This window comes from Penicillium taxi (genome assembly GCF_028828555.1).
Source record: "Penicillium taxi strain IBT 34144 chromosome Unknown utg000002l_segment0_segment0, whole genome shotgun sequence".
Lineage (NCBI taxonomy): Eukaryota > Fungi > Ascomycota > Eurotiomycetes > Eurotiales > Aspergillaceae > Penicillium > Penicillium taxi.
Genome location: NW_026643204.1, coordinates 3,085,918 through 3,110,303, shown reverse-complemented (window position 1 = coordinate 3,110,303; position 24,386 = coordinate 3,085,918). Strand labels below are relative to the sequence as shown.

The 24,386-nt window shown below is 47.1% G+C and overlaps 10 protein-coding genes across 10 annotated transcripts; 4 read left to right on the top strand and 6 right to left on the bottom strand.

Annotated features, from left to right (window-relative positions):
* Window positions 1-848: 848 nt before the first annotated feature.
* Window positions 849-2,264, bottom strand: N7495_003075 (camp independent regulatory protein; the record flags this gene model as incomplete). Its single annotated transcript, XM_057205744.1, has 1 exon — window positions 849-2,264. The coding sequence occupies one exon, from the start codon at window positions 2,262-2,264 to the stop codon at window positions 849-851; it is 1,416 nt and encodes a 471-aa protein (XP_057066351.1).
* Window positions 2,265-4,969: 2,705 nt separating this feature from the next.
* N7495_003074 (uncharacterized protein) lies at window positions 4,970-5,320 on the bottom strand (the record flags this gene model as incomplete). The annotated part of the gene is made up of 1 exon (XM_057205743.1): window positions 4,970-5,320. One exon carries the CDS (start codon window positions 5,318-5,320, stop codon window positions 4,970-4,972), a length of 351 nt encoding a protein of 116 aa, XP_057066350.1.
* A 2,083-nt stretch (window positions 5,321-7,403) lies between these two features.
* N7495_003073 (tRNA modification protein MTO1) lies at window positions 7,404-9,518 on the bottom strand (the record flags this gene model as incomplete). The annotated part of the gene is made up of 2 exons (XM_057205742.1): window positions 7,404-9,360; window positions 9,415-9,518. 2 exons carry the CDS (start codon window positions 9,516-9,518, stop codon window positions 7,404-7,406), a joined length of 2,061 nt encoding a protein of 686 aa, XP_057066349.1.
* Window positions 9,519-9,741: 223 nt separating this feature from the next.
* On the top strand, window positions 9,742-10,423 carry N7495_003072 (acireductone dioxygenase (Ni2+-requiring); the record flags this gene model as incomplete). The annotated part of the gene is made up of 3 exons (XM_057205741.1): window positions 9,742-9,771; window positions 9,859-10,230; window positions 10,292-10,423. 3 exons carry the CDS (start codon window positions 9,742-9,744, stop codon window positions 10,421-10,423), a joined length of 534 nt encoding a protein of 177 aa, XP_057066348.1.
* A 223-nt stretch (window positions 10,424-10,646) lies between these two features.
* mmm1 (ERMES complex subunit MMM1) lies at window positions 10,647-12,264 on the bottom strand (the record flags this gene model as incomplete). The annotated part of the gene is made up of 2 exons (XM_057205740.1): window positions 10,647-12,030; window positions 12,239-12,264. 2 exons carry the CDS (start codon window positions 12,262-12,264, stop codon window positions 10,647-10,649), a joined length of 1,410 nt encoding a protein of 469 aa, XP_057066347.1.
* Window positions 12,265-12,373: 109 nt separating this feature from the next.
* Window positions 12,374-13,246, top strand: N7495_003070 (DUF1183 domain protein; the record flags this gene model as incomplete). Its single annotated transcript, XM_057205739.1, has 1 exon — window positions 12,374-13,246. The coding sequence occupies one exon, from the start codon at window positions 12,374-12,376 to the stop codon at window positions 13,244-13,246; it is 873 nt and encodes a 290-aa protein (XP_057066346.1).
* A 2,635-nt stretch (window positions 13,247-15,881) lies between these two features.
* N7495_003069 (transcription factor TFIIIB subunit BDP1) lies at window positions 15,882-17,330 on the bottom strand (the record flags this gene model as incomplete). Its single annotated transcript, XM_057205738.1, has 2 exons — window positions 15,882-17,251; window positions 17,303-17,330. 2 exons carry the CDS (start codon window positions 17,328-17,330, stop codon window positions 15,882-15,884), a joined length of 1,398 nt encoding a protein of 465 aa, XP_057066345.1.
* Window positions 17,331-17,702: 372 nt separating this feature from the next.
* Window positions 17,703-20,157, top strand: N7495_003068 (E3 ubiquitin-protein ligase BRE1; the record flags this gene model as incomplete). Its single annotated transcript, XM_057205737.1, has 6 exons — window positions 17,703-17,885; window positions 17,954-18,097; window positions 18,156-18,207; window positions 18,259-18,803; window positions 18,860-19,927; window positions 19,984-20,157. The coding sequence occupies 6 exons, from the start codon at window positions 17,703-17,705 to the stop codon at window positions 20,155-20,157; spliced, it is 2,166 nt and encodes a 721-aa protein (XP_057066344.1).
* Window positions 20,158-20,582: 425 nt separating this feature from the next.
* N7495_003067 (urease accessory protein UreF) lies at window positions 20,583-21,569 on the bottom strand (the record flags this gene model as incomplete). The annotated part of the gene is made up of 1 exon (XM_057205736.1): window positions 20,583-21,569. The coding sequence occupies one exon, from the start codon at window positions 21,567-21,569 to the stop codon at window positions 20,583-20,585; it is 987 nt and encodes a 328-aa protein (XP_057066343.1).
* Window positions 21,570-21,782: 213 nt separating this feature from the next.
* Window positions 21,783-23,951, top strand: N7495_003066 (protein kinase COQ8; the record flags this gene model as incomplete). Its single annotated transcript, XM_057205735.1, has 1 exon — window positions 21,783-23,951. The coding sequence occupies one exon, from the start codon at window positions 21,783-21,785 to the stop codon at window positions 23,949-23,951; it is 2,169 nt and encodes a 722-aa protein (XP_057066342.1).
* Window positions 23,952-24,386: the final 435 nt, after the last annotated feature.

Genomic DNA, 24,386 nt, shown 5'->3' with positions numbered 1-24,386 from the left:
AGCCAGGATATAACGGTTCAAAGACCTCAACGCGACCGAGCCATATCATGACCACGTAACTTTGGAAAGAGATAGGTACAACCCTAGGTATCCTATCCTATCCTATCAACGAAAGCTTCAGCTGAGCTGAGTTAGCTTTGTATTTGCCACAAATGCAAATCCAGATGCAAAAGCAGAGATACGATCCGATCTGGATCAAGCCTGACCTGAAAACCAATTCATACAAGCAAAAAGGAAATAGAGAGAGAGAGAGAGAGAGAGAGAAAGGTAAGAGAGCAAAGGAGTCCATAGTGATGGAGAATAATTTGAAAAGAGCAAAGAGAAGTAGAAGATAGAAAAAAAAACCTTTTTTGGGTTATATAGGTTTGTTGCGTCACATCGTCAGAATCACAAAACGCCTCCCGTGTGGTTCTCAAGAAAAACAAAAAGGAAAAGAGCCAACCAGAAAGGAGGTAGCCATATGCCCATGATAATATGGTATGAAAAGAAAAATGAAGAACGAAGAAAACGACCGCACAGGTATAGAAGGTGAATATAAAAAGACAAGATCTCCCGCGCGAACGGGTTCATCGAGTGAGGCTTTTCAGCTTTAATCAAGTTTCCACCTCAAAAGCAAAAATGAAGTCTATCGAGCCAAATACATGACTCGATGAATAGTGAAATCAGGAAAAAGGAAATATGAAATAAGAAATAGAAAAACGAAAAAAGGAAAAAATAAAAAGTCAGCCGCCAGACTCCCGCTTGAAAGGAGATGTGAAATGAAGAGAAAAGGAAAAGAAAGAAAAAAGGAAACCAAACGCATTCTCGCACACCCAGACTTTGAGCAAAAATTGGGGACTGAAAAGTAACTAGATTTGAGGTTGGGCTGGTGCAGTAGTTGTCCATGTGGACAAGGGCTGCGCGGCCGCGTAATGGGGGTGGTGGCTTTGATTGGCACCGACATAATATTGAGGCCGATCTTGATAATAAGATGGATGGGTGGGATTTGATTCACGGCGAGAGACGGCATGGTCTAGAGGGCCAATGCCGCGGGACTCCATGTGATGATTCGGGTGATTCGGGTTGCTTTCCAGCTGGCCCGACAAACTGAAGCTACCACGGGAGTAGGTGGCTGGCGTTGCGGGGTCCATGGGCGAGGTCGCATCGGTGGCTGCACTCCGCGAAGAGATGGAAGAGTTGCGATAGGCTGATGGGCTGTGTTCTGACACAGAGCGATTGCGCTCGCCCATTGAGCTAGGGAGAGCGTTCATTCCAGGAATGGCACTGTGGTTGAGTGAATCTATGCTTCCTCCATATGGCCCGGCGCGAAAGGCGTGGTAGTCTTCCTGTTTTGGCACCATGGATTGCGAAGGCGATGGAAGATATGGATTTGGTGCAGCTTGCCCGGGCATTTGCTGGCTCATGGAGTAGCCTGCGATGGGACCGGACTGAGGAGGGTGTGTGGTGTATGGGGCATGCATGTAGAAGTCTGGTGATGGGTTGGGCATGCTATAGCCCGGAGGAGCCATCATCTGCGGGCGGAAACCGTAGAGGGCGGCCTGGGAAGGGTCGTGGACGCGGGCCTCCATAGCGCTTGTCTCGACATCATCGATGGGCGCGCGGAAGCTTTGTTTCTGGGTCAGATCCAGGCGGGGTCGGAGATATCGCAGGGATTCAACCATAGACGGCGCATTCAAGGCGCCCCGGATGACATCGTCGACACTGTAGTATGAGACCAGGTGATGAGTGACGCCAAGCACGGTCACGCTCATGGTCTTCTTCACCAAGCCGGAATCCTTGAAACCGTAGGAATCGACCAAGGACCCGACCAAGGCGCGCTCGACTTCTGATTGATGTGGACGGTCTCCAAACGAGGCCGGGGGTTGTGGTGGCGAGTAGTTCGAAGCGTTGCTGTCATGTCGCGGGTATGGCTCGCCGGGTCGGCTTGGGGGAGCAGGCCGTCGATTGGCCTTCTTCATAGCGCGTTTCTTTTCGCCAGGCGGGAAGGGCTTCTCCAACTCACGATAGACCAAGAAATTACCCAGAATGCGACTGGGGCTCCATGTCACACCGTCTGTCCAACGTTTGATGCCAGACGCATTCTCCTCGTAGATGAAAACACTACCACTGCGAACCAGATGACTTCGTTCGCGGTCATGTGGGCGACGAGGGACATGGTGTAGGACTCCAGTGAGACATGCTTCGAATAATAGGAGGGCATCTTGTGTAGTAGCCACATACCCCGTGAAAGTTGGCTCCAACACGGCGGCAGTACCGTTGACCATGATTGGAGGGGAGGGTGGGTTTATTTGATCGAAATATGGGGATGGGTGGAATGGGGGGGGTGTGTGTGAGAATGAGTAATGGGTAATGTGTAATGAGGGGGGGGGGGGAATGGAGGGAGAGGGGGGGAAAGAGAGAGAGAGAGAGAGAGAGTGAAGGTCGATGTAGAAATTAAAAAGATCAAGCTCAGATAAAAAAAGAAGAGCTAGATCGACCAGGGTAAGAAGAAGGAAAGCGGTGGTTTTGAGTTAACCCCTCCTATGGTCAGCACGGGCCCGAGAGTCAGCGAGTCAACAGGTTGCACCGATCTCCTTTAGAGTAGATCTTCCACTTTCGGTTCCACGGCTGAGGGCAGTTCCAGTATTTGGATGATCCACAGTAGAATAAGCGAATACTTCTCATATTCCAGTAGAATGTAGAATGTAGAAGATGGAATATGAAGAATATAGAATATAGATCATAGAAGATACAACATATAACATATAATATGAAATATACCCTTCTCCTCTCTTCTTTACTCCTTTCTCTTTCGGAGGGTTCTGCGGGGCAATAGATTCATATAAAAGCAAATTAGACAGGGGTTTTTGACATGCGAAAGTATGAGTTCCACTGGGAAAAAGAAAGGAATGATCTAAGCCAAAATGATACTAAGTAGAAATAATAAAAATTAAATTCACGGATGGAACATTGCAAATGATTTCATCGGAGTAATAGAGAAAATAAAATAGGAAAAATAAAATAGGAAAGCAGGTACCGAGTTTCACCCCTTTTCTAATCCATTACAAGTAAATTAAGGATCAAATGCAATCATCATCGAACTGCCGTGCCACGGGGCTATTACGATCATCCCTTGAATACAATTACTGTTCTCAAGTAATAGGGAGATTTCAGCTATAGAACTTACGTGAAAAACTACTACATATTATCGCTCAAACTGAAATTAGCTTGATTATGTGATGAGCGTTTTAAAATTATACCTACTCTATTGGACGCCATCGATGGCTAACTCCACCATGCCTAGCTAATATCATACCATGGTTCACTTGAGGCAATCATCAAGGGTCCGAACTAATTTAGCGACGATTGAAAAATGGGTTGAAGATCGAGATATGGTCCCACTGTATAATAACTAGCATACTGTATTAGTATGCTAATACAGTATACAGTACGAGTACAATAGAAATTGCGTACAGAGGAAGTATGAGAAGTAGAATTATATAGTAAGAAAATACTACTATGTGCCACTCAAACTCTCTCGGGAGATCCTCAGCAGATCAAGATCCAGATCCAAAAGAAACAATTACTCGCAGGTATTCGGGGTACTCCGAGTAGGTACCACGCGTACTCGCACTAACTATAGATCGGCGGTGAATCCACATTACCTACTCCTCGGGCTTTGGCTTTGGCCTCTTTTTATTCTTATTCTTATTCTCCTTTTTTCTTTTTTTTTCTTTTTCTTTTTCTTTTTTCCCTTTTTTCCTTTTTTTCGTTCTTTTATTCTTTATATTCTTTTTTTTTAAAAAAAAAAATCAATTCTTTCTTTTTTCCTTCTTTCCTTCTGACCATGTGGTTTCCATAAACGGAGAACTGTTCTCCGTTTAATACCCGTTTCATATATTGGTCCCAGAGAATTGGATGAACAGGAGATCCTTGACGGGCACGCTTATTGAAACTCAATTGACGCGATAACCTTAGATCTAGTATATAGTATGTAGAATTATATCTATTCTGTGGCTTTTCACATGGCTGTGATGAGCGGACGGAATACTCCCGTCTACTCCGCTAATACAGTAGTCACTGTGACTTCATGACTCTATCATTGGCTCCTATATGAACTCATTTTTACTCCATATTAAATTAACTAGTGATACGAATTAATGACTCTACCATTACTTCCCGCTTCCAACTTGCCACTCAACATTTCAGTCACTCCCTTCTAGTCCACGTAAAAAAGAGGTCAAAATCCCAAATAGGAAGTGGTTTCTCCACAAGAACCAGACACTCGGGCCACCAAGCGAGGCGAGGCATCCCTTAGTTCGATTTCTTCTTTTTTTTTTCCCCCTCTCTCTCTTTTTCTTTTTTTATCTATTTTTTTTATCTTTTCTTTTTTTTTTTTTTGTATTTCCAGATATCCGGATGTAGCCAATCTGTATTTTACGCTTTCTACTCGGAGGTTAAGGATGATATCTATATCAACGACTGGTCTGTGTGGTGGTCTGTGATCTGATCTCTGCACTTATCAGCAGGTACTCCGTACTCTGTACGCTACGATCGTTTCCGTATATCGTATTGCGCCACAACAGAAAAATAAACTGTGGGGCTTGACGCACGAACCTCTAACGGGGCCTAGTCTATTACAATCAATAAATGTCCAAGTCCATGGTCTAGTGCACCGGAACGCCTGTAATCACTGATCTGATCCCCAACTTGTTACCTAGTTAGGCCCTGCACTTGCCTTTTTCTGTGTAGCTGCGCTGGCTATTGTTCGGGTCAAGTGGACTAGATCCGCTTTTTATTGCTGATTTTCCATCCACATTCACTTGTGGTCTGTTCTGAGGTGAAAAGAAAATGGACTTTGATACAGAGATCGTCTGAGATCTTTAATCTTGAATCTGCATGTGGTAGATTTGGTTCAAACCTACTTGACTCTACCTAGGCAGGTACCTGGATATATAGACATTCATCTTTCACGAGGTCTAGAGGCTCACTATGGACTTCCTACCAGTACAGACACTATATATCCCATCAGCTGCACAGGATATATGGTGTTTCCATTTTTGGCCCTATCTAACGAGATCGACCAGGAGGCGAAAATCAAGTCCGCCACCTTAATTGTGGCCCACTTGGTGTCTATGGGAACCTGGTACTCGGGTTTAGAGTCGGGAGTCGGGAACCGGGAGTCGGGAGCTAATAGACGCGACCTGAAACTATTGACTTCGAGAGGGAAAGAGAGATTAGAGTAAGATTTGAGGAGTATTTGCCTAGCTGAGGTAAATAATAAGCGCTGACCTCGAGTTCGCGGGAAGTGGAATGATCTAGTGGGGGAGTGATTAGACATTGCTGACTGGACTTGATATTAAGGGAGATCTACGACAAAACCTAATAGAACGAACCAAACAGTCGGGAAACTAGTGCAGCCACTAAGTAGACTGAATTAAAACAATTACTGTAGTCATCAATATCAAACTGATCATAATAGGTTCTAAACTCACTACTCCATGTGGACTGTTCAACGGTGAGTACGGAGTAACTACTATACGGAGTACACATACATGCACACACACATAGGTAGTACAGCCCTGAAGAACGACTAACTAGATCTTATTGACTTTTTTTTAAACTTCTTTTTACTATTTACCTTTACACTTTTTTACTGTTTTCCAGGTCCTCTTCTTATTTTAGTCTTATTCCCCCTGACCCTATTCACCCCTCTGCACAACCACAATAACCTACTCCACATCAACCTTGGAAATCATTGAAGATGAACAGGGATTTTCCCTCCGAGACATGGCGTGCTCTATTTCTGTTATATTGTCTCTTTCCATTGACTTAAAAATGGAGAAAAAAAAATATATAAAAAACTGGTACTGGTACAGATGTTGCCAACAGTCCACTTGATCCACTTAAATCTAGAATCTAGAATTTAGAGCTAGAGCTCTCGGGCTAATCTACCCCAGCCGGCTCGTTATTTGGTCATAGCGGAATAAAATCATTGTGGAGTGCATGTTAGTCACTGTGATCGCCACCCCTGGGTTACTGGCACGTCGACGTAGTACGTATGGACGGACCGACGGAGTGCTGTATAGAGTAGTTTCCAGTTTCTTCTGACCGTGCGCCTGCATCGTCCATATTTCAAACCTGTATTTAACTAATGTAGGTAGTAGACTACACTAGATATCTATCGTTGAATGTGCATCGAATAATCTATAGTAGACGGAGATGCGCGGACTTGCTTGTTGCTTCTAGTCCTTCTCACACCCCTCCTATCTCTGACTTCTCCAGACTAGTTCATTTCTCCTGACTCCTGACTCCTGACTTTACAACGGAAAGGATAGTCTTGTTCCTGTTTTTAGGGAGTTGGAACCGAGGAGTAGATCTACAGATCAACCCAATTGGTCTCATTTCTCCCCCTCATTTCATTTCATTTATTTCTCATTCCATTCCATTCTTGCTATACCTCACTTCAGTGATGTGCCATTAAATGAAACAATAGCCAGCGATGATAACTGTTAGCATGGAACTCGAAACTCCAAACTGCAAACTTCAAACTGCAGACTCCAAACTGCAAACTCCAAACTCCCTGCAAACCTTTTCTTGTTATTATTTCCACTTTGCTGAATCCCATGAGTGAATGAGAATGAGCACAATGCCGGAGGATAAGTAGACACACTCACATGGTACTGAGTTGGTTGAGTAGGGAGGACAAGGCAAGCCCTCTACGTAGTTGCGTAGTTAGTATCTACCGTGTCTCAATACCGGAGGGCCCTTGCGTTGGGGGTTTTTTTCTTGGTTACGATCGCCACATCTCCACTTGAGGTCCGGGTCTGTGTCTGTGTGTCTGTGTGTCTGTGTGCTCTCGCTGTCAAAGTCCGTGTGTCGTGTGTAGTCTGTGTCTGTGTCCTTACAGTTTCATGAACCAGTAATCATCATCTATCCTGGTTATAATCATTGTTATAAGTGACAGCCCCCTGAAATAGGTGAATTAATCAACAGGAGAGAAAGCCACGAAGTTGTCAAAGTATAACTTTCGTCCTCAATTTGTGGTTTTTATTGCCGTGAACCAAAACTTCATACTTCAACCGGACAATCGTTGTTGCAATTTGAAACGTTCCACAGGCCTTTTGCGCTGCTTCATGAAGAATGCGTTCCAGGGTACTGTGCGTTATTTCTAAAGAAGTTCATCCTTAGATTTTGACTCTGGAACTTTGATTTCATCCGCTGTTCCATGTTGTACAATCGTATGGTTCCTACCTAGATAGGTACCTAGTACCTCACCTGGACAGTACACTTTTAGATTCCTAAGACTATACAAAACCCGAGATAATATCCATAAACAATCCAACGCCATGCGTATGCGTAGTGCAGGTGCATCGCTAATGTATAATCAAAATATATAGTACAAATACACAGCCTTGGCCGTATCAAGACGATGAACGCAAGATATCAGCCACATCGTCGGAAACATCCTTCGTAAACCCAGTCCCCTTCCGAACATGCATGAGCAGTCGCAAAGCTCCGGCAGGGGTAACGCCCTCAATACGGCGCGCCATACCAACACTAGTAGGTCGCACGCGCTCGAGCGCCTGTTTCTCCTCATTGCTGATTCCGTGGATGACGGCATAGTCAAGATCAGCTGGTAACAGCAAATTCTCGTCCTGCTGGAACCGCTGCGCCATTTTCTCCTGTCGCTTCAGGTACGGCGCGTAACGTCCCTCTATGGCCACGCGCGTGCGGATCTCCGGCGCAAACGATGAGGGTACGTACGCTGTGCTGGGCGGACCTTCTATGTGCGGGATGAGGGCGTTGATGTCTGCGCCGTCTAGGCAGAGAATGTCGAGCGCTGAGCGGATTGAGGTGTCAGCGCGCACTTTGAAGCCTTTGCGTGACCAGGCTGAGGAGGAGATCTTGGTGTTTGCTAGCAAGGTTTGCAGATGCTGGATTTGCTCTTCTGTTGAGGTGAAGGCGTGCCAGCGTGCGTCAGAGACCACACCTGCGGCGCGGGCCTTGCGTGTTAGGCGGAGGTCGGCGTTGTCGGAGCGTGTTGAGATGCGGTATTCACTCCTTGTTGTGAACATTCTGTATGGCTCCGATACCCCCTTTGTGATTAGGTCGTCGATCATTATGCCGATGAATCCATCCGATCGGGTGAGTGTTAGAGGGGCGAGGTTCTGTGCTTCCAGGCCGGCGTTCATGCCGGCTATGATGCCCTGGCCGGCTGCTTCCTCGTATCCTGTAGTGCCGTTGATTTGACCGGCCAGATACAAGCCGCTGATCAGCTTAGTTTCTAGCGTTGATCGCAGATTGCGCGGGTCGATGTAGTCGTATTCTACTCCATAGCCTGGCTGCAGCATAGTCACATTTTCAAGACCGCGGACTGTGCGTAGCATAGCGTACTGAGCGTCCTCCGGCACTGTCATCGAGATACCGTTCGGGTAGATCACCTCATTAGGCGCAAAGCCCTCGGGCTCGAGCCAAATCTGGTGCCGCGTCTTGTCCGTGAATCGAATAATCTTCGATTCTAGGGACGGGCAGTATCGTGGTCCGCGAACGGTTTCCCGGATGTGGATCGACTTGTCGAGGTTCTGTCGAATTATCTCGTGGGATGCCTCGTTTGTATGCGTCATCCAGCATGTCAGCTGGCCCTCGTCCCCAACCTCGACAGTCTTGTTCAGATAAGAGAATGGCATAGGCGGCGAGTCACCACGCTGCACCTCCAACCCAGAAAAATCAATCGTCTTCATGTCCAAGCGCGGCGGTGTCCCCGTCTTCAACCGACCCAGCGAGAATCCCGCATCGCATAGAGACTTGCTGAGTCCATATGTTGGAGCCTCGCCCATTCGCCCGGATGGGTATGCCTTCATACCGATGTGAATCTCACCACCAAGGAAAGTACCCGTTGTGATGACCACTCGGCCTGTAGGAATAACCTCCCCAGATTCCAACCGGACACCAACAATCTTCCCCTGGGCGGCACCAGGTGTGCTCTCCACGCCCTCATTTGAGACAACAATATCGGCAACCTTGCCTTCGACAATGCTGAGGTTTTCCGTGCCGACCAGCTCCTCAGTCATGTACTTCCTATACAAGTCACGATCAATCTGGGCTCGGGGCCCCCAGACCGCAGGACCCTTAGAGCGGTTCAGAACACGAAACATAACGCCAGCTTTATCAATGATTCGTCCCGCAACTCCGTCCATTGCGTCGATCTCGCGGATCATCGTGCCCTTTCCTATTCCGCCGAAACTAGGATTGCACGAACACACTCCGATGTTCGAGCGCGAGGGCGTGACCAGCGCCGTTCGCGCTCCTGAGCGAGCTGCTGCGGCACATGCCTCTGCACCGGCATGTCCACCTCCAATAACGATAACGTCATATGGTCTGTAGAATAAGAACAATTAGCTGTGAAGTTTCTCAGGGAGTAACAGAACATACTGTGTACCATCAGCCACAGTCGCCAACCCTTGCGACCTGCGAATAGGTAGACGAGTGCCAGCGCGCGAGCGCAACAATGATAAAGGCCGAGCTCGAAAAGCCATCTTTGTTGTTCAGTTCAGACAAAACAAACGGACATTCAAGACGCGATAAGCAAAAAATCCACTGGTCACGTGATAGATAAGCGGCTGACATAATTCTTTATTGCGCCATCGCACCCAATCGCGGGGCTGCTGATGTTCCCTCAATACCTTGAATTTAACTTGGCATCTGCATTTGTTCTCATCTCGTGTTTGTTTCTTACAAGTTAGCTGTTGGAATTTCATCATGAGGGCTTACTGGTATGATAACTTGCCGGTAAGTAATTTCACCCACTAGCCTTATAATATAGGTCGTGGCGTAAGCTGTTATTACCTCGGGTATATACTAAGTCTTGATGTCCAGGGCGACCAGCGCGAACCCCACGATTCAGGCCGCGCCGTCTCAGAGGAAACCCTCGCTTCTCTGGGTGTTTTCTACAGACGCTGCCCGACCGTTGAGGAGATCGACGTGATCGCAAAAGAGCGCGGCTACAAGAACCGCGACCAGATCTGCGTTTCGCCTGATGCCATGGGCCCCATATATGAGGAGAAAGTGAAAGGTTTCTTCACTGAGCATCTGCATGAAGATGAGGAGATCCGTTACATCCTTGATGGCGAGGGATTCTTTGATGTGCGCGGTCAGGAGGATGAGTGGATTCGCATATTCTTGAATAAGTCTGATGTGGTTGTTTTGCCCGCTGGTATTTACCATCGCTTTACTACAAATGAGAAAAATGTAAGTTTAAATTGGATTGGGATGGACTGCGATTGCGAAGTCTTTACTGACCTTTTTGTAGTATATCAAAGCTATGCGGCTCTTCCAGGATGAGCCTAAGTGGACACCTCTTAATCGGGCTCCTGAGCTTGATGGTAACGCTCACCGCAAGACTTATCTTGAGACGGTGCTTAAGCCTACTGCTGCTGTCTAAGCTTTATCTGGCATGATTTATGACTGATTGATTGATGGCGAGATGGACATATGACTTAAAGTTCCGATCAAATGGATTATTGTACATGTAAACTCTGCAAACCGTAACTTCCAAGTTTCCTAGGTCAAATGAATTCTCGAAGTATCAACTTTCATCGTCGATGAATTCAACCTGATTGTACTTTTGTTTGATGAATAATCATGACAGTAGACTACTAGACTACCTACCTGCTAAGAGGTATAGAGCCAGGCATCTGAAGCTGCTCGCTTTCAACCCCAGCACTATCATAATGAACCAGACTGGGTCTCCGCAGATTGACCCTGTCAGTATTGAAACTGCTACTGCGCGAGCCACTAAACCCGAATCGAGGCTCGACCGGTCCACGGAACCGCAGTCCCTCATTTTCTCGAGGACTACCCGAAAACTGATACGGGTTGGTACTACCCTCAGCAGAAGAAGGACTTCGAGGTGCAGCTGTTGACCCGGCATCTGAGTCTTCGCCAGTGCGGACACCAGTCCTTCCCATGCGCGGCCAGAGATCTGGAAGGCCGACGACCTGCACTCGGGGTTCGACAACACGCTCTTCAAACCATGCATGGACGCGAGCTTCGATTAACTGGGCCACTTTGGGTACATCCTGAAGTCGGCTGCGTGATCCAATGAGCGAGCGCACTGATAGATCCAGGCGGTAATCTGGAAGAAAGGAGAACGCGACGTTGCTTTTAGGACTGCTTTTCTGTTGCTGCCCCTCTTGTCCGGAGGTATTTCCTGGAGCCCCAGCTGCCCCTGGTGCGGCTGTTGGTGGACTGGGCGACGTTGTCGGCGAGTCGAGCGGGTCGGTGTCGGTCGATGCTGGAATCAGTGAAATACACAGAGTTCCTGAGAAGCGCACAACAGACACTGAAAGTGCAATCGGAACAATAGCGCACCGGGGCTTGGGATAGTTAAGCACCAGGGAAGTTTCCACCGCAATGGAAAGATTGTCATCGCTGAGATCGACATCTAATAAGGCCTGTAATCTGCCGCCATCGGAACCAGGGTCATCCACGGCAATGATACGGCAGTTACTGAAGATAGGAAATTCCTCACCCAGTGAAATATCCGTCACAGTGATTTTGTCAATGAATGATGGCTTCTTCTCGGGGTTATTCATGGCTGCTGTTAACGAGCTGAGGATTGACGACGTCGGCGAGTCCTTCAGCACGTAAGCAGTCTGCCTGTACTGAGCGATAGTCTGTGCAATCAGAACATTGAACCAATCCAGAGACTCGGGTTGGTGGGAGGAATGGTGCATCCGGTGTCGTCCATGTTTGGAGGGGTTGGTAGGGATGGCGCTGTAGTAAGTTTTGCGCAGGATCGAGCGAGTATTGGTGGAGGAGCTGGGCACCGGACGGAGGACATTTGAAGTTGACGGTCTTTCACGGAGGGTATTCTGGGGGCCATCTTGAGGGTTATATACGGAGCTGTAGCGGAGGTGGGTTGTGCCGCTGGAAAAGCCGCGCAATGGTGGAGATGGAGCCTCTCCAAATATGAAGAACTTGATGAAGGCGCCGATGAGTAGCACAACGGATAACTGTCCCAGTAAAAATCCCTGTGTGAAGGATAGACTTTAAAGGTTAGCATAGCTTCCACATTTTGGATTGTAGTTGGCATACGAGGATTGAGGCGCGATTGGCGCGGGCTCATCTGGAGAATATTAGCATCAGATCTCAAAGTTGGACTAATGGATACATACATTGTTCGAGCACCATCGTCACGAACCCATCCCCACCGATCGTGAGTTGATGTCGGGTCAGTTTTCAGTCTCGGGTGGACCTGGGCTTGGCCGAACTGCTTATCATTATCGCTTATCGTTATCGAGACATGACACGCTGGAGGACACGACTTTATATTTCTTCCTTCGACTCAACCTCGGTATTTCTAAAATTACTTAAGTCACCGAGACTTATCATGCGAAATCTTGTTGCTTCTATACTGACGACTTCTCTGCTGCTCTCGTCAGCGTGCGCTATATCTCATAACCCACCAGGTAGAGATGCGATTCTGCTATCCAATGTACAAACCCTAACTCTACGCACTGATCGTCTTACCACATCTCGTCGCGTTTCACCCATCCCACAACTCAGCTGTGTGGGCCCATCGAAGAAGATATGCAACCTCTACAAACCAGAAATTATACGTTGCACAAATCAAGGTTACGACTATGACGAAGAAGATGTGCAATGGACCTGTACCGCATCTCTTCCAGAGGAGTTTAAGCTCGGTGCAACAGATGTGATATGCGAGGGCTATCGCAGTGCAGAGGATAAGTGGGTGCTCAAAGGGAGCTGTGGTGTCGAGTACCGGATGATGTTGACAGAGGAAGGCGAGAGGCGGTTTGGAAAAAGCGACAATGTCTGGTCATCAGGCCACAGAGCCGGTAAATTGATTGGAAATATCATCTTCTTTGGAATATTCTTTGCTGTCTTTATTCTTATTATTTCATCTTGTCTTGGCTTCCGGGGCAATGATCGGCCAAGAGATCAAAGACGAGGCTGGGGCTGGGGAGGTGGTGGTGACTACCCAGGTGGCCCACCCCCTCCTTATAGCAGCTCTGATGGAAGAAGCTTTGGATCGCAGGGCTGGAGGCCTGGATTTTGGACTGGTGCCCTTGGAGGTACAGCTGCGGGATATCAGATGGGACGGCGTTCTGGCAACTCGTATCAAGGTTCATCGTTTGGTCGATTCAATGACCCTGGAGAGGGCAGTTCTCGCTCACGATCTTCCCCCAGTTTTTCTTCTACCAGTGCTAGTACTGGATTTGGGTCGACACGGCGCAGATGATATCTACAGGCGTGTTATGCGTACATCAACACATCAATATTCCTCTATCAATCTCTTCAGGGTATCAGACTATTGAAGTAAAACCTCTGATGGTATGATTGCATATATAGTGACGAACCAAGACTTTCTTATTATTTGAGCAGTTTTTTCAGACGAAAGTGACGAACTGGATTTGAAACCTTTATGACATCTTCATATTCTACTCGGTTAATTCTAAGTTTTTCTTCTCTATTAATTCTTCTTCATAATACAATCATCAACCTACCCCGGCCACCTATCAAGTGTAGTCCCACTTCTTCCATTGCTTCCATTGCTCCGAGGTTGTGGTGGGGTGATGCTCATGCCATTGAACTCATTCTGGGGTCTACGTTAACCACTGTGGACATGTAGCACTACAGATGGTCGATCGCCACAAATACACCCATACTTTCACTTCACTCTCACCTCGCTCTTACTTTTCTCATTCACTTCCAATTTCTACCCGCATATTATTTATTAGACTTAGGACTCCTCCTGTATAATGAAGATTCCCAGGTAACCAACCCCTCTCTTCTATATATCCTTTCAACTCAGCCAGGCATCATGAAGTGGAAAGTCTGCAAAGCACTCATTTGACTGGTTCAACCCCAATAGCCTGCATTTGACCTAAAACAAACACACAGACTCATTTTGTGGCTTCTATGGAAACAAACCCACTCTTCTGGTGGCTTCGCAGGCGTCGTGGTTGTTTGCATGGCTCTCATTTGACCATTCCAACCCCTCAACAAGAATTACTGGGCGCACGTTTGATCTAGACTAATCGAAAGTACGCATGGTTCTGCATTTCCAGAAAAGGAACCCAACGGGCTTTCAATTGATTTACCTTCCAGTACTGACCCGAGTCATAACTCCGTCGGCAACTCGGCGGGCACAATAACCTTAGCTGTCTATCTCAATATCACGGCCTTCGCGAGGATGCAGATAACAAGATTCTCGGATGAGCTTTTCTCAGTCTAATCAGAGAGTACTACTTGATCCCTTCCATGTGTAGCGAATGATCTCTCAGAAGGCTGACTGAATACCGCGTGTCCTCAAAAGAGGAGACAAGTCCTGCAACTCAATATTATACAGTGGTTGGCGGTTTGCTATAGCCGGGATCTGGAGTCATTCTCAAACGAGACTATACTATGGCTGGCCTCATTCTGACCCCCGAATGGGTTTTGTTCTTTCCAAGTAGTCAACTTCACCGAAAGACTCTCCAGATCATTGAAGCCCGGGCTTACCGATGATGGACCGGCATTTTGCTAGCAGCAGGTCGATGAAAAATGTAATTGGAAAAATTCCGCAATGAGCTGGCGCAAGCTCAATCCTGTCTATCGTTCTTGTGTTCACCCACCAGACTAAGTAAGAGTCCAGTTTATGGGAGAGAGCATTTCACCTCCATCGGCTCTTACAGTCCAAGTGGGCCGGGATTCCTCCTCTTGCAGCATTAATACATTGGGAGAGCACTTGAGTCTCCAATCGGGTCTTATATTGTGGATTATGAGGCCATAAAAGAAGAGCTGGCCAAATATGGCAGATGGTATGTCGCCGGACATCTACTTAACTGCAGATCGAGTATTGCATTTGTGGAGTTCGGTTGGAGTTGCAGTGCTTATATCGTTTGGAATTTATCTCAAGATTCAGATGATATAGATATCGACGAACAAACCCACTAGTATTAGATGTGTGGCAAACTTTCAATACATATAAGTCCTTGTCACTTGCTTGCGAGACTAATAATTCAATTGATGTCGCTCTCATGATCATCACTAGCCCCCTATGACATTCTCCCATTACTATGAACGCCAATCCACAGCACATCCTCAATATCGAGAATTCACTGGTGTCTAGTGATAACCCAGTAGGTGATGATGGATCTCTCCATGTGCAATGTTTCATGTTTCATTCAAACAGGGAATTTCGAGGGAAATTCTTACCAAGAAGAAAATATCAGTAAATGAAAGTGATCTGATTCATACAGGACTATATAGTGAACGCGTATGCCGATCTAATTATGATAGTGAGGAAGCTACCCAGGTGGCTTCCACCTCTCCTTCCATTCGAACTACGGCTTGGTTGTCACAATGGAGATGGGGTTAGGATGGGTGATTAGAAATTAATGACCCCAGGCTCCTTCATAGAACTCTTTCAGTATGGCTGTTTCACACATTTGAGGGTGAATTGCAGGCACAGAGATGAGAGACTATTCAACCGGTGTGTAGAGCTGGTCGAAAGTGGCATATGGGCAATCCGAGCGGTTCATGGGTGATGTTGATATTGAAAGTATTTTCTGGTACAATGTTACAATCAGAGATCGTACCTAGTAGGGATTCGAATCACAAATTCCATCCATGATTTTTCGGAATCGAAGCTATTTATGAGTTTTCATGTCGTTTGATGGTCTATTTTATATGTGCAGTTACTAAACTACTGTCATCAATGTGGCATGCAATTAAGTAATGGTAAAGAAGAGTATCGTCCAAACCAAAGACCTCGTGATAAAGCCGTGTAAGAAATGTGATGACTATTCCACAACCAAATGTAGGTACATTGGATCATTCAACATTCACTAAATTGCTATTATTAGATGGCTCAAGTGCCATGGGTATGACACTCATTTGTTGAGCAGACCATCCTCCTCAATTTGCATTTCTTCAGCATATCGCTCTTTAATCTTCTTCTCTTCGGCATCAAGTTCCTTCTGGAACTCTTTGGGATCATCATAAGTTGTATTGGTCAACAACGAGAAATCTTCCTTAGTAATGCCCTCACGGGGACCCATCAGGGCCTCATTAATGTCACCAGGGTGGCGTCGCTCCTCGTTATTAAACTTGAGTTTTATCGATCGGCGCGTACGGCCAGGGAACAATTTGTTGATAAGTGAAAAGTCTGTACCGAACATGCGGAGTCCGCGGTAGAACAAGGATGTTTGCTCTGCATCCCAAGCCTCTGGCTTAGCTCGTTTTCCATATGTAGCTTGATTAACTTTGCGTGTAAGCTGCGTTTCCACAACATCTTCAAGATCATCCATGTTACGATCAGCATCCCTATGACGGTCCACCTCGAGCGAAGTGTTGTCAAGAACGATTTGTCCATTCACAATGCGCATTTGAGGACCAGTTGGTTTAGATTCCTCTGTTTTTTCAACTTTATCCGGCTTGATCGATGCTGGACGATCCTCCTTTTTATTTTTGCGCTCCCGTGCGGCGGCTTCATGTTTGCGTAATTCAATCTCGCGTTGGGATTTCTTGCCAGTCTTTGGGTCCTTGCAAAGCTCTGACATTTTTATAACGTTGGTAATGAGTTCCACTGCCTCGGACGCTTCGGGTGTGGATTCACGCTTCGGGCGAGGACGTCTTGCTGGAGTAGCTCGTTTCGCCGAAGTAGCTCGAATGGAATCTGTTGCAGTGGATCGCTTTCGCTTCTGTGACGTCGACTGGGGGGTAGAGCGTGCTGTCGCAGTCCGTTCACGTGAGTTTATAACTTCAGGCTGTTCAATGCTTTCCACAGCAGCATATTCTTGAATGAATGCTTGTTCGCGTGCAACAGAAGAGGATGCTGTCAAATTCTGTTCACTAGCGGTTATAACTTCAGGCTGTTCAATTGTATTGACGACAGCAGATTCAGGGACAAATGATTTCTCGGAAATAGCAGGAGATGGCGCTGTCGCAATATTTTCGTTTGAGGTTGTAACTCTAGGCTGCTCGATAGTGTCCACAACAGCAACTTCTTCGACGGATGCTGGCTCGGGTGTAGGAATGGGTGTAGGAGGCGCGATTGATACCGACCGAGTGCCTTCAGGTCGGACATTGTTCTCAATTACGGGTCGCGCATTATTCCCAATGGCAGCTGAATCTATAGGGGCTTTATCAGGTGCAGCAGGCGACGGTGAAGGGGGTGGTATTGAAGCTGTAGAAGTCACGGCTTGCGGTCGGCGCTGAGGGGCGAACTTCGCCTTGGGGGCAAATTTCTTGCCCTTTTTGTCTATTGATAGAGTTAGATATCAAGTGCATGAAATTCTGACTAAAGACATACTGATTGCAGAACTAGAAAATGTCTTCATCTTGAGACCATAGAGTTGAAGAGTGGGGTTGAAGATCAAAAAATGATCCAGCTGGGGTAAAGGGTAAAACGCGCGAGGACTAGCGTGGATTCACACCGCCCGCTAGTTCTATCGATCACATGACGTTGGCTAGCGGCAACGCTAAACCTCGTTGAAAATCCTCCTGGCTTGCTCTCCTTCAATCCTATCCATCTCACCCCTTCTCATTCACCCTTCACATTCCTATATTCTCTCTCTTTCCTTTTTGTTGGAGTGGTCTTTTTATTTCTGTGTGAACTCTTATCTTGTTTCACGGTCATAGTGCCTAAATCTGCCTGACTGGTTGACGGTTCGGTGATCGTGAACTTCCCCTCGATGCCAGTTTAGCCACTGATGCCGGCCGCCGAACCCCCTGTTTTGTCAACAGAGTCCGGTCTTGTCACAATGGATGACCGGAAGCGCCCTGCTTCAGAAAGCAATGATACAGCCCCACCTCTCAAGAAGCAGGCCACTGCAGTGAACTCGGCTACCAAACCGCACCCCGATACTGACATGCCATGGAAGGAAGACCTGGATGTATGTTTTTTAATTGAATAAGAACTATAATCAATGATTAAATGTCACTAATGCATTCTATCCGATAGCGATTTCAAAAAGATGCGATCCTCCGCCAGATGCAGGAATACAAGCGGAATGTGGCTACATTGGAGTCACGATTGGGTCAGGTATGCCATGAATCTGTAGCCCATCGTCAACGTCTTCATTTCATGGACAGTTGGTTTTACCAGGTATGTTTACCCTTGCAGCATCTATGATATACATAGCTCATGACTAATTTCAATCCAGTTAATCGACGAGGTCAAACTTCTTCTGGGCCCTTCACAAGAACCGATCAAGGGTAGATCATACTCCCCCATATTATATATAGCAGCGATTGACAACCTGGCAGAAAACACTTTTAAAAGTTCCTTGTGGTTCGAAGGAGTTGAAGACTTTGAGCAATATTTGACCTCTAGAACCGCCGAAGTTCGCGAAATTATCAACTTTATCCAATCTCAATCTGCTAACATGTCCCCTGATGTCACTGAGCTCCAAACCAAATTGGCAAAGAAACTCGCAGAGGAAAAGGTGGCGATTACGGAATACGAGAAGACACTTCGAGAGAAACAACAACTCGAAGAAAGTCTCGAGACAGCCTCGCTCAGGTACATGGTGGCGGAAAAGAAACTCGACCGCGCCAAAAGTCTCACCGTGGCAAAACTTGAGAAACAGCATATCATGGGTGGTGGACAGCGGCCTGGTGCGGAGGGGTCCCAGACACCACGAGAAGACAAGTCATCAGCCAATGGTGGAGCGCCTGCTGCAGATGTCTCTGAATTGCAAGCTATCAATAGTCAAATTACTGCGGTTTCCGAAAAGCACAAGGAACAAGTGAAACAATTGGAAGCCGAGAATGCCAGCTTGCTTGGTCAAATCACTGAGCTCAAAATTAAGGTAGATCCATCTCGACGAGGCCTTGAACAACATTACCTAATTGACCTATGTTCTAGCATTCGAAGTTTACTGATGATGATTATGCGCAAACCGACCTGTTCAAACAACTCCGATCCCAGCATGATGATGTCGTGAAACGAATTAATCACCTTGAGGCGAAAAACAACCAGTTGCAGGAAGAATCGGGAAAGCTACGAGCGGAACGAATTGCCTACAAGACACAGATTGAAGAGGAAGCACAGAGCACGATTGCAGAAAAGGAGAATCTACTGATGAAACTGGAAACCGACCTTGTTCGAATCAGAAATGCTCGTGACGAGCTTATGGCCGACAAGGATCTGCGTAAAGCTCAATCGCAGGAGAAGACCGTCGAGGCCAAATTGCAGGAGATTGCAGACGCACGGGAGGCCCGAATTGCAGCCTTGGAGTCTCAGACTCAGCGGTTACAACTGCAAATTGAGAGTTCTGCAGGCTCAGAAACGGTGGACGATCTACCTCTCGAAGAACTCCGATCTAAGTACAGCACATTGCAACGACAGTATGATATGCTGAACAATGAGCTGAACTCTATGCAAACGGCGTACAAGAAGTTCTCTACTGTAGCCTCACAGAAAGTGACGCATTTCGGTGCCCTCGAAGAAAAAGTTGGACAATTGACGGTTGAGAAAACTAAAGCGGTTCACAATTACTTTTTAGCAGCAAAAGCCAGGGACGAGGTGCAAGTTGAGGTTCGCACCCTTCGAATGCAAAACTCGCAGGCGTCAAACATTGTTTCTCAGCTGAAGGAATCGGAATCGGCAACCCGAATTATGTTGTCAACCATGGACAAGCAGAATAGCGAGCTCAAGGAAGCCCTCAACTCTTGCATTGAGAAGCAGCGCATGGCGCAACAGCAGTTGACCGAAAGTAACATTCGTCAGGAGGGTCTGAAGGGTCAGGTTGCTGAGCTCAAGGCACTCTCTAGCTCCAAAGATGAGAAATTGGGCACCACTTCATCTGCTCTGCGCGAAGCAGAAACTGAGATTGTTAGTCTGAAACAATCTCTTTCTGATATGAAGAAGAGTCTTGAGAACTGGAAGGGCAAGAGTCTTGGCAATAGCTCTTCGGAATATGAAATGCTGCGCGTAGGTCATCTCTGGATTTGGCCTTGTTTCCCCATGTTTACTAACATTATCTCTAGTCACTGGCACTCTGCGGCGTCTGCTGTCGCCGATGGAAGAATACTGTCATCAAGATTTGTGGACATGTTTTCTGCCGGGAATGTGTCGACGAGCGTCTCAGTTCTCGCTCTCGCAAATGCCCCAACTGCGGTTTGTCCTTCGGAGTCAAGGACCACATGCATATCACCCTTTAATTTGCAGCATTTTTTCATTACCTTCTTGTACAATATCTTCTTTTTTTCCCCCTTTTATCTACAATATTTGTTCCAGGTGATGCGGTGTTTTGTGGCTGGTTTATCTGGACAGGTCAGGGACCCGGCGTTTAACGACCTTACACCCTTAGGGGTTGTTCTTTCCGACTTCTCGGCGGAACTTTATGCTCCTATTTGAAAGTTCCGCTCCTATTTGTTGAGTTTTAATGGTTTTTTTTTTCTTTTTCTTTTTCTGGCGCTGGGGCTGCGAGCGAACATCAGGTGCTCTCTTGGATACCCTGGCTTTTGAGAGGCGCAATTTTGAAACTTTCCTTCCGAGGTCGGCTTTGGATCTAGATCTGTGTTTCGTCGTGTAGGAGTTGATGTTTTGAGTATGAAAGAAGAAACCGAATCTAAATCTTATGCAGTCATGAATTAAAGATCCGACTATAGAGAAGTTCATGTCGTCCAACCCATAGATCTAGTGCTGGCACTACCTGCCCAGCCTCTTCCACCGCTGTATTCCACTCCCGTTCAATGCGCTCCAAGATCATATCCTGTAAGACCTGGCTTGCCAAAATATTCTGTGCCTGGTACGGACCCATGACCGATGCGCGCACTGCGGCGCTAAGAACCGACTTGGCATGATTCATAACAAAGACATATGCCGTCTGCTGTAGATCCAGCCCCATAGCTCGACAGACTACGCCCCAAAGAGGGGCAAGGTGGCCATTAGGTCCTAAATCATATTCATCAACCTCGCTAGAAGATGATTTCAAGGCATCCGAGAAATTCTCCACCGCAGACACGGCGATTTGCGCCCCGGCATCTGCGGTGAGAGGATTGCCATAGCTCGCACGGAGAGAACGTTCCCAGACACCAATTAATGCGCGCCCCTGCGCCACGCTGGCTCGCTGTGCGACAATGCAGAGCGTCGATGCATCAAGATCGTTATCCAGGGTTTCTAATGTATCTGGCTGTCGGTAGCCGGCTAGAACATATGGTAGACATGTACTTGAGATTGAAGCAATAGAGATCTTGAGAAAGTGGTTGAAGGTTGACGAGGGGTTAGAACGAGGAGTTTTGTGATGTGCTAGATATGATTCTAATCCGCTGGAGTATGCAAATGAGCCCAATGGGAGGGCAGAGTCGGAGAGAATGAGAAGAGCATGTAGAGATGAATATCGGATGGTTTTGGTATCCGATATATTATTAAATACTGGGATTATACTTAGATCTATCATTCCGCACCTAGGACAGTTGGGAATGTTACCTGTTGTCAATTGAGGTATCGTATCTGTTGATATCGAAGTATTAGGGCAAGATGAGTCCTTGACTTGCGCACGCAGGTCACGTAGCCGCGCTTCAAGGGAGAAAATCTTCAGCTCAAGATCAGATGAAGTACCCGGTAGCATCGTGATCTAGGGAAAATAATTTGGGGTAAGAAGGAGTGAGAAGAAGGTGGGGGTATTATGTTCTTTATCTGATGGCAGAATTAAAGACGGAGGCGGCCGAGCCGGCACATTCTCTATCAGGATCAACTAATCAATTATTCGTAGCTATTACTCCGCACCGCCCTATTCTGCCTGATAGCTTTTACCTTGTGTCTGGATCACGGTATTTAAATCATGTCAGGCCGGCGTCTGCTGGACATTCTCCAGTTTCTCAATGTCTCCAAAACCGTCGCCTCAAAACATCTGGCCATCCGTCAGCACCAGCTCGATGTTTACACTCGGACCTCATCGCTCACAAAAAGCATCAAGGAGCAAACGGAAGGATTGATTTTGACCGCAAAAGCCGCTGCTGCTTTGGCGCGTCGCTTCGATGACCCTTCATCAGCTCCGCCAAGTTCTCCACCGAATATTCAGACATCAGTCAATAAGTCAACGGGTCGCCAAACTGTAGCAGAAACTATCTCGCCCATCCCGGAGACCGCATCAACACAACAGGAAATACAGATCCCGGCCTCTACAGCAAAATATACCGGCGATGAGATTACTGGCGTGCTCAATGTTAGCCCACAACAAGACGTCTTCTACGAGCCTTCGCGACAGACTACCTCAAATGTTCCCGCCCAACCTCAAATCAAGCTTCCCCAAGCTGCTGGGGACTCTCAGCCCGTTGGAAAGGATGGATTGAATTCTGATGTTTTCCATTCGGTGACAGGCCCGGAGAACCATACGACACCTGCAGAGGAGCAGCTGTCAGAAGAGATGATGCAGGGCCTCTTCCATAGCGCGAAGGTATCCCGTATACTTAGTAAAAGCCCAATTCCAAAAAGGGATTGGATTCAAGAGAGAAGCTTACCTCAACAGAATGTGGCTAGCAAAGAGCCAATTTTACAGGAGACTACTTCCAAATCAGATGTCGAGGATATAGAAAAACTAGCAGCTAACATCGCTCAAGATGTGTCCACTGCTGAAACTCCAGTGACGGAAAAAGCCGTGCCATACCAGATGATGGAATCTAGAGTACCGTCGTCTCGACTGGGTAGACTTTGGCAATATGGTGGATTGGCAACTTCCTTGGCATATGGCGCGGTTAGCGAGACAGTGCGCCGTGCTGCTGGTGGTCAAGAGACTGGTTCTCTTATGTTCAGCGCGGCCAACATGGATCGACTCGTGGCCAAACTGTCTAAGATGCGAGGTGCTGCCCTCAAGCTGGGCCAGATGTTAAGCATCCAAGACTCCAACATGCTCCCAGAGCCAATCCAACAAGTACTCCAGCGGGTACAAGATCGCGCAGATTACATGCCAGCTTCGCAACGCGACAAAGTCCTGTCCGAAAACCTCGGGCCTGATTGGAGAGACCTCTTTACGTCATTTGATGACATCCCTATGGCTGCGGCCTCTATCGGACAGGTCCATGCCGCCGTTCTCAAACGAACTGGCAAGCCTGTCGCCGTCAAGGTCCAATACCCCGGCGTGGCAGACTCCATCGACTCCGACTTGAGCAACCTCTCCATTCTCCTCACAGCCTCCCGACTCCTCCCACGAGGCCTCTTCCTTGACAAAACTATCGCCAATGCACGAATCGAACTTGGCTGGGAATGCGACTACCTCCGCGAAGCACAATGTAGCGCCCGCTTCCGTGAGCTCCTAAAAGATGACCCCATCTTCCTCATACCAGAAGTCATGTCCGAGGCCTCAGGCAAACAGGTCTTGACCATGGAAATGCTTGAAGGTGTAGCAGTAACCAAAATCCAAGATTTCTCCCAAGAACAGCGCGACTGGATCGGTACACAAATCATGAGCCTGTGTCTACGTGAAATTGTCGAATTCCACTACATGCAAACAGATCCGAATTGGACCAATTTCCTCTACAACGCACGCACAAACCGTCTGGAACTACTAGACTTCGGTGCTTCCCGCGAATACCCAACCGAGTTCATCTCCACATACGTACGCACCCTGGTTGCAGCAGTGCGTAATGACCGCACAGCCTGCCACGACCTCTCCGTCAAACTAGGCTACCTCACCGGCATGGAGTCGCAGGCCATGGCCGACGCCCACGTCTCTTCAATCGTCACCCTCGCCGAGCCATTCATGCTCTCATCACCTGATCTATACGACTTCAAGAATCAGACTATCACCGATCGAGTACGCGCCCTGATCCCTATCATGATTCGGGAACGGCTCGCGCCTCCTCCTGAAGAGACTTATAGTCTGCACCGCAAGTTGAGTGGTGCTTTCTTGCTTTGTGCACGCTTAGGTAGCAAGGTGCCTTGCAAGGAATTATTTGCAGAGACTATTCGCAAGGCGGAGAAGACCGGCTTGCTATCTGATGAGCTTAAATAGCTGCGCAGAAGCTCTTGGGTTCAAGCCCCTTTATATCATGTATTCTGTTGACTGCCTAAGTGCACTATATGTATTATATTCCCCAAAAAAAGCATCTTTGTACATTATTTAGCATGAGTCGTGATTACTTCCAAAGTTTGAAACATACATCAGAATTCACTCCACTTTGCTATCTACCTCATACCCATCACCTTATTTTTTCACTTTAATCCTAGAAGATGGCAACACCATGAATGCTATGAATTCAATGTCAATTCAATTCAAAGTTCAATTAACCCGATCGAGTTATACTAGTCGCGTATGTGCTATGCAGGCTTGCTATGTATTGATCATTATATGGAGCTAAAAAAAAAAAAAAAAAAAATCTCGAGTGGTTATCTGTATGGTACATGACAAAGAGCAGAATGTTGAGACATGGCGACTATAATAATACAA